The 7,418-nt window shown below is 45.9% G+C and overlaps 1 protein-coding gene across 1 annotated transcript; it reads left to right on the top strand.

The window, feature by feature from the left end:
* The first annotated feature begins 803 nt into the window (after nucleotides 1-803).
* LOC119304159 lies at nucleotides 804-5,339 on the top strand. The gene is made up of 7 exons (XM_037581325.1): nucleotides 804-907; nucleotides 1,002-1,341; nucleotides 2,718-2,995; nucleotides 3,130-3,501; nucleotides 3,608-4,087; nucleotides 4,195-4,273; nucleotides 4,373-5,339. Exons 2-7 carry the CDS (start codon nucleotides 1,185-1,187, stop codon nucleotides 5,089-5,091), a joined length of 2,085 nt encoding a protein of 694 aa, XP_037437222.1. The 5' UTR covers nucleotides 804-907; nucleotides 1,002-1,184; the 3' UTR covers nucleotides 5,092-5,339.
* The last annotated feature ends 2,079 nt before the right edge of the window (nucleotides 5,340-7,418 follow it).

The raw sequence follows: 7,418 nt of genomic DNA, 5'->3' as shown, positions 1-7,418 counted from the left end.
GCAGTACGTGCAGCAATACTGAATTCTCTCTTGTCCTCTTGACAGTGTCTCCATGGTGGCAATGCCGGCATGCATGCATGCATGCTTGCAGCAATCACATAAGACACTGTGAGCATTGCCTAGATTGGCATGCATCTACCCCAGATCGGTCGAGCAACCAGAGCAACACACCAGGTGACTTTAACATGTTACTCCTACAGTCCATGGACGCCAGTGCCACTCAGTTGAGAGACAGTTAATCAGTGCTGGCAAAAGATGGTCTAGCACTACATGCATTGGCTGCTAATTACTACGAGTAATCTGGAGTGCCGGGCACGCACGCCGAGGCATGCATGCATGCTCCCGCCCGGCAAGATCTACATGGGGCCGCGTGTATGAACGTGACGTAAACCGTGAAAGCGAAGGAGGACGGCGGGAGGGAATCGAGTACCAACCTTGGGGCCCTCCCTCATTCCAACGAGAGCTGACTAGGCTTCTCCTTCTCTCTCACGGGCCCACACGGCAGCCAATGGCATCTCATCTCCCTCCATCGCCGCGCCGCATGCACCTCCTACGCTACACACACAGGAGGCCAGGCCATAGATATGGCTATAGGCATGCAGCTTTAGCTTGGCCAGCAAAGACAAGGGGAGAAGATTGGGATATTTCTATCCCATACACGAAAGCCATGCATCCGAGCCTGACGCTGCACAAAGCAAAAGCAAAGGACCCAAGGGAGAGAGAGAGAGAGACAGAGACAGGGAGAGCTTGTGAAAGACGAGAAGAATCGTCCGAGCATTGTTTGCACACAAAATAATCCCACAAGCTTTGCTATAAAGCATGCTCCCCCCTCTGCCCCTTTCCCTCCCTCCCTCCTCTCTCTTCTTCCTCCTCTCTCCCTGGGCGCCATTTGCCATTAGCACCCAAGGTCGGCCTCGTCCTCCTCCTCAATCTCTACTGCTCCTCTGAATTGGTTGGTTTTTATGACGACTCATGTGTGTGCCATTGCATCGTTCTTGCAGGTTTTGTACATTTGTAGCTGACGACGATTCATTGCTGGCTATAGCTAGCTAGCTGTTCGAGCAGGGCTGGTGTGGCTGTCCGCATTTTAGCTTTGGAGAGCCCTGCCTTCCTGCCTAGCTCCGCTCCAAGCGTCCATCCTTTTGCTGTGGGAGCTCTCGGAGGACGAGGAAGTTAGCAGATTCATGGCGCCGGTGAGTCTGCCGCCGGGCTTCCGGTTTCACCCAACTGACGAGGAGCTCATCATCTACTACCTTAAGAGCAAGATCAACGGGAGGCAGATTGAGCTCGAGATCATCCCGGAGGTTGATCTTTACAAGTGCGAGCCTTGGGACCTTCCAGGTGCGTCCTTTCTATTTCCTAATAGAAATGTTTGTATCGACACTAGCTTCTGATTAGAGTATTTCAATCCAAAACCCTACGTCCATGTAAGCATCAGCAGTTAATTCCCATCAGAGAACAAGGTCCTCGTAGATAATTTCAGGATCAACTTCAGTACAAATTTTGGGGATAAGGAGATAAAAGCGTTCCAAACTGGCAGTTAATTAGTTAAATTTTCTTTTTAACAGAAGATAGCTGTTTGAATTACTCTGTTATAAGTCTTCCGTGGATTAATTATGGGTTTTTGCACTGCATACACCTTGTTCTCCAAGGAAAGCACCTACACGTACACCACTCTGATACTTGTTTTGGATGCCCTGTTGTGAAGACATTAAGCAATCTTATTCAATTCTTGTACCACTATCCCATCCAAGAAATGCCAGTGCCAATTCTTGAGGAAAGAATAGTCAGAAGTTCCCTTCTTGATGAGCACTTCATCGTCCTATTATATTCTAATATTAACTGGCCCTTGTTCAATGCTACTCTAACTTAATATTTGCATGAATGCATGCATTTGAAGAATATATTTGGTTTTCACCCACAAAATGCTTTCATGAAAGAAACCTGTTCATATATAGTTTAGTGTACCGTCCCCAAGCATCCTAGCGCTCTGTTTGTGTTAACTATACTTTGGAACTTGCATCTACTTTCAAACATTTTATGCACACCGAAAGGTGTGATATTGATAGATCTCTTGCTCCTTTTTGTTGAAAGAAATTAATCTTCCAATACTTATGTCAAAATTCTCCTAAGTGTAAAGGCCATCACGTAATGTCTCTGTCCCTGCATTGAGCTACTTGAAAGGGAAAGAAATCCTTTATCACAGCGACAACCAAGCTAAAGCCTATATATTTTGGATCATGTCACAATCACGCAGAGATTTGAAGAAAAGATATATTCTCTCTATCCACTTGCAATTTGCTTTCAAGCTTGATCGTTTGCTAAAAATCACCCCACTGAATGCAATGCGTGAAACTGGTACTGTAAAAAAACGATTTCAAATTAAATAAAGAGGACTGGTTTGTTCTTCTTTGGTGAGTGACAATACCAGGAAAGATGACCTAAGTCAAGTCAAGAAGATGAAAAAAAGTTGCAGAAGTCATGCAGATGAACAAAAGTTGCACAGTTTCCAAGACAAGATAATGCATATAAAGTGTTGTCTAGTTTTTCTTTTGAACGATGTTAGGCTAGCTATATAATGGTCGATAGACACACATTTGGTTTCTACAATTAGCTCTAATCATGGTTAAGGTACACCTACTCATAAAAAGACGGCTTATCTTAATATATGTGTACTGTACTGTATGCATGACTTCTCCCTTACCTTTAAATTTCAGAAAAGTCATTCCTCCCAAGCAAAGACCTGGAATGGTACTTCTTCAGCCCGCGAGACCGCAAGTACCCGAACGGATCGAGGACGAACCGCGCAACCAAAGCCGGATACTGGAAGGCAACTGGGAAAGACCGCAAAGTGAATTCCCAGAAGCGTGCAGTTGGTATGAAGAAGACCCTTGTGTACTACCGTGGCCGAGCCCCGCATGGGTCTCGCACCGACTGGGTCATGCACGAGTACCGCCTCGACGAGAGGGAATGCGAGATCGATAATGGCTTACAGGTACTACAATACTCCCTAGTCCCTACTACAGTTCTACACTGGGGGGAAATCTTGAAGTAATCATGTGAGGTTCCACATATTGCCCAGACTCTTGATCTCTTGTAGAACATTAACACACATGGTTTTGTATACAGGATGCGTATGCATTGTGTCGGATTTTCAAGAAGACAGCACCCGGGCCAAAGATCATGGAGCACTACGGCGCAGCGCAGTACCACGGGGAGCAGCCTCAGTGGACGCCGAGCAGCGTCGAGCGCTCCCCGACACCATGTGATGGAAGAGGTGGTGGTGATGACTTCGAGAGCAGCAGCTTCTCATTCCCGACGGAGGCCCCAATGACTTCAGGATCCATGCACGGCAGTGGGTTCGGGATGCAGATGATGGGCGGCATGCCTCACGAGGACGGCAGGTGGATGCAGTTCTTGAGTGAAGACGCCTTCAACGCCACCAACCCCTACTTCATGAACCCAGCTGCTGCCTCCAACTTCTCATGCCTTCCATCCAAGGTACATATACAGAAATAATGCCACTGTTTCAGACTTCAGGTAGTGATATATTCAGCTCAAATGCAGTAAAATCTTAGGTGCTTAATGCATATACATGTCGATGCAGGTGGATGTTGCACTGGAGTGTGCAAGGCTGCAACACAGGCTGGCCCTGCCGCCATTGGAGGTGGAGGACTTCCCGCATGACGTCAGCCTTGACACGAAGACCGGCATACTCCAGAGCAACCCCAACGAGGTCGACATTCTCCAGGAGTTCCTGTCGGTGGCCTCGGCGTCTCAGGAGCTGATCAATGGCTCCGGCAGCAGCAGCAGCTACCCTGATATGTGGTTAGGTGCCGGCACCAGCAGTGGCGGCGGCCACTACATGAACGAGCTGTCCTCTCTCGTTGATCTCGGAGCGGCGAAGGCGAAGGAGGAGGTCGACAATTTCTACCATATGTGCGGCATTGGCGCGTCAATGATGAGGCGTGATGACGAACCCGGCAGGCTGGTTGAGATCAGTGACATGCAGGAGTTCAAGGAAGAGAAGAAGCGGCCGGTTGAGAACCTCAGAGGTGTCAAGCTGGTGAACAATGACCTTGGAGAGGTAATGTCAGGCCCCTATCTGAATAATTAACTTGCCTCCACAATAATTTGGTATATGATTAATATACATTTGGTTGCTAACCACAAGCATCAATTTTCCTGAAGCAGATCGTGGTGGAAGGAGATGAAAGCAATCCAGCAGAAGGCATCACGCACTATCCTATACAAGATACTGCAGAGAATTCAGGTACTTAAATTTTTGGCTGTAACATTTGCTCCATTGGCTTAGCTAGCTCTTGTACAGAGGTAGCCTTCACGCATGCACTAACTGGGTGTTAGACTGCAGGAGAAGCCGGTCAGCACATGACCGATCATACCACTGACGAAGGCGGCATCGACACGGCCCCTATCTTCTCGCAATCTCAGCCTGACGACTTCGCTCTCGCTATTGGTTTCGACAACGACGGCGACGACAACACCAACCCCAACGCGTCCTTGGACCTGTACGGGAAGGTCGACGTGCAGCGCGGTCTCTTCGTCTCGCGGGTCGGCGCGGCGAAGACATTCTTCCACCGCGTCGAGCCGCCGAAGAAGGTCAGCTTCCACCTGAATCCAGCAGCGAGCGAGGTCAGCAAGGCGATCGAGAAGTTCCATTATCTCCCCGTCACGTCCAAAGTTAGTGGTAGCGGTAGTAGCAGTAGCAGGGTCTCCGTCTTTGGCAAGGTGAAGGCACTCATCAGGGGCAAATTCCCGACGATGAGGAGGCCGCCATCACCATTGCAGCACCAGAGGCCGGAGACGACAGTGAGTGAGCTGCTGCAGATCGTGTCACTCCTCCTGGCACCCAAGGAAGCCGTAACCGAGCGAGAAGAAGAGATGGTCAGCAGGAAGAAGGTGAAGCCGGGACGACGGGGTTGCGACGGTGGGTGCAGCAGCTCGTGGCAGCTTGGGCTCCCCGGCAAGGGGAGCAAGGGCATTTCCAGCATGCTTTTGAGTGGGAAATGGGCGTTTCTAACCTCTGCATTGGCGGCCGTCCGCGCCCCAGGGCCGTGCAATCACTTCTGAAAGGTCGCACGCCTTTCGCTTCGACCATCTCTGATCATGACTACTTATTGTAACACTATTTGTTTGTTTCTTCTACTACTGTAAGCTCAGTAGCGGCGCTTGCGTCTGTTGATTAACCGGGTGTGAAACTGGAGGGTGTCGGCACTATTTGTATGTACGTGCATTAACTTGTATCAAAACATATTGTTTATATATGAATTGTAAGTGCAGATATATATACATATACATATGGATATACATACATTACAAATTCTATTCAGCGTATTTCTTCCTGGAAAATTTTAACGGTGTGTTTACTTCACATGAACTCCATAGATATATTTCACTTCCTAGAAAGTTTCTGCATTTTTCTTGGTGCAACCAAACAACTTCTATTATAGATTTAGGGTCTCTTTGATTCACATGATTTCAAAAACATGATAATTGAGAAAACACTGGAATAGGATATGATTCCATATGCAAAATAGAGAATTACGAAACAGGAATTTGCAAAGTTGTGTCTTTGATATGCGGGGAGAGGAATCCTAAAAGCTGTAGCCAAATTAAGACTAAAGCACATGCAAAGGCGATATTAAGCTATAATACTATGCTTCTTATGGGCTCTTCCTTATTCTTCGTGCATAGGAATGTAATATAGATGTCTGAAAGGATTGTAAAATTCCTTTTGTTTTGCCTATGCAACTCAAACCAAAGAAAAAAATCCTCCATTTTTCCTATGGTTCACTCCTTTAAATCAAATGGATGACTATCACATCCCAAATTAGGATTGGAAAAATAAATTAGAGGGAATTAATAATTTCCCAAATCCTATGGTTCATCTTCAAGAAACTCGGGCAAGTTGCAATTTGACCATTCCTTACCTATATTTCCATTTTATGCACGCCTCTTTAAATTTCAGTACTATGCATGTATAGGGTTTCTACTAAAGTTTTAGAAAGTGATATCATGCTAGTTAAATCCCTAGGTTTCAAGCTTATATTTATGCTTATGCGTAGCCATGCTTGTAAAATGGGGCGGAATTGAAAGGAAACTTGTTTTAAAATCTTTGAACTTGCTCCCTCTTAGAGCAATGTTTTATGAAATCTGTTGAAACAAAAAAAATATTATTTTATTTTATTCTCCGGCTGAATGGATTGATGGGAGCGTCTACAAGTAATTGTGCCCGACTGGGGTCTTGCACACTAAGTAATTGCGCCCGATGTGAGGGACTTGCACACTTGAGTGATTGTGTCTGACTGTGGACATGCACATAGGTTTTTGGTGGGGACCGCTGCCTAGGAGACCGAGATCTTCCAAGTTTCACTAAGAAGTAACTTCCAGTACAACCACATGCTATCATGGGCTATGGCTGTGAGAGAGGCCTGAATTGCCTAGGTAGCTGGCGGCTTGGTAATAGGTAGAGGATGCCGTTATGGAAAAGCTTCGTCACAATCTCCTTTCGGTCGTGCAGGGAAGTGTGTAACAACAAATGGGGTTGATTGTGTCATGTGTGGAATGCGTACGTCCTCTGCAGAGGGTTAAACCTAATTGTTTAGATGTGCCTCGGGATACAAGCAATTCAAGTAACTGAAAACTTGAACTGAAGAAGGATATCCCCTTTCTTTTTCTCAAATCCGATTTAAGGGTTCTAGGTTGAGTATTGAGCACATGGGTGTGTTTCCCTTCAACCATAAGTATTGTTTTACCTATGTTGGAGAATGAGCCTTACTGTGTTTACCTAAGTGTTTCACTCTAACCCTATATCTTAAAAACTAATATTTCAAAAAAGTTTACAAATCCTAGTGCATGTGAAAATTGGTTTTACGCAGACAAAAACCCCTAGCAATTTTTTGTCTTACCTTGAACGAATATTCAGTTATAATTTTCTTTGCAACTTGTGAGTACATTCTACATACTCATCTGCACTTATCATGTGCAGATGTCGACATGTTACGACATGTTAAGAGGTGATAGGATCACTGTATCAAGGGTCCGCGCACAACAAGCCTGGAGTTGATGGAGCCCTAGCTTATCATTATGTATGTTTCTGTTGCATCCTGTGCCAGCTTTGAGCTGTGCCAACAACATGTATATGTAATTTTGGATCCATCGTTTTGTAGAAAATGATGCATATTTTATTGATATTCACTCTTGTTATCGTGTGTGCTAGTACGATCGATGGGTAAGCATAGAGATTCAGATCCTACTAGATCCGGGTCGTTACACCAGACCCTCCGGACCCTATTCCTCTTTCGAATATGTTGGTGGCATCTTCAATGTCCCTTAGGTAATCTAGATGTTGCTGGCATCAATGTCCCTTAATTATTTTTTATGATGGTATTTAAGAA

The sequence above is a fragment of the Triticum dicoccoides genome, chromosome 5A, assembly GCF_002162155.2.
Source record: "Triticum dicoccoides isolate Atlit2015 ecotype Zavitan chromosome 5A, WEW_v2.0, whole genome shotgun sequence".
In the NCBI taxonomy this organism is placed as follows: domain Eukaryota; kingdom Viridiplantae; phylum Streptophyta; class Magnoliopsida; order Poales; family Poaceae; genus Triticum; species Triticum dicoccoides.
This window is presented reverse-complemented; position numbering and strand designations above follow the sequence as displayed.

Bases quoted from the DNA above. Each gene is read 5' to 3' on its own strand.
- LOC119304159 (XM_037581325.1), top strand. From the start codon at position 1,185: ATGGCGCCGGTGAGTCTGCCGCCGGGCTTCCGGTTTCACCCAACTGAC. The intron at 2,996-3,129 runs GTACTACAATAC...TTTTGTATACAG, and splicing joins AGATCGATAATGGCTTACAG to GATGCGTATGCATTGTGTCG. The intron at 3,502-3,607 runs GTACATATACAG...ATGTCGATGCAG, and splicing joins TCTCATGCCTTCCATCCAAG to GTGGATGTTGCACTGGAGTG.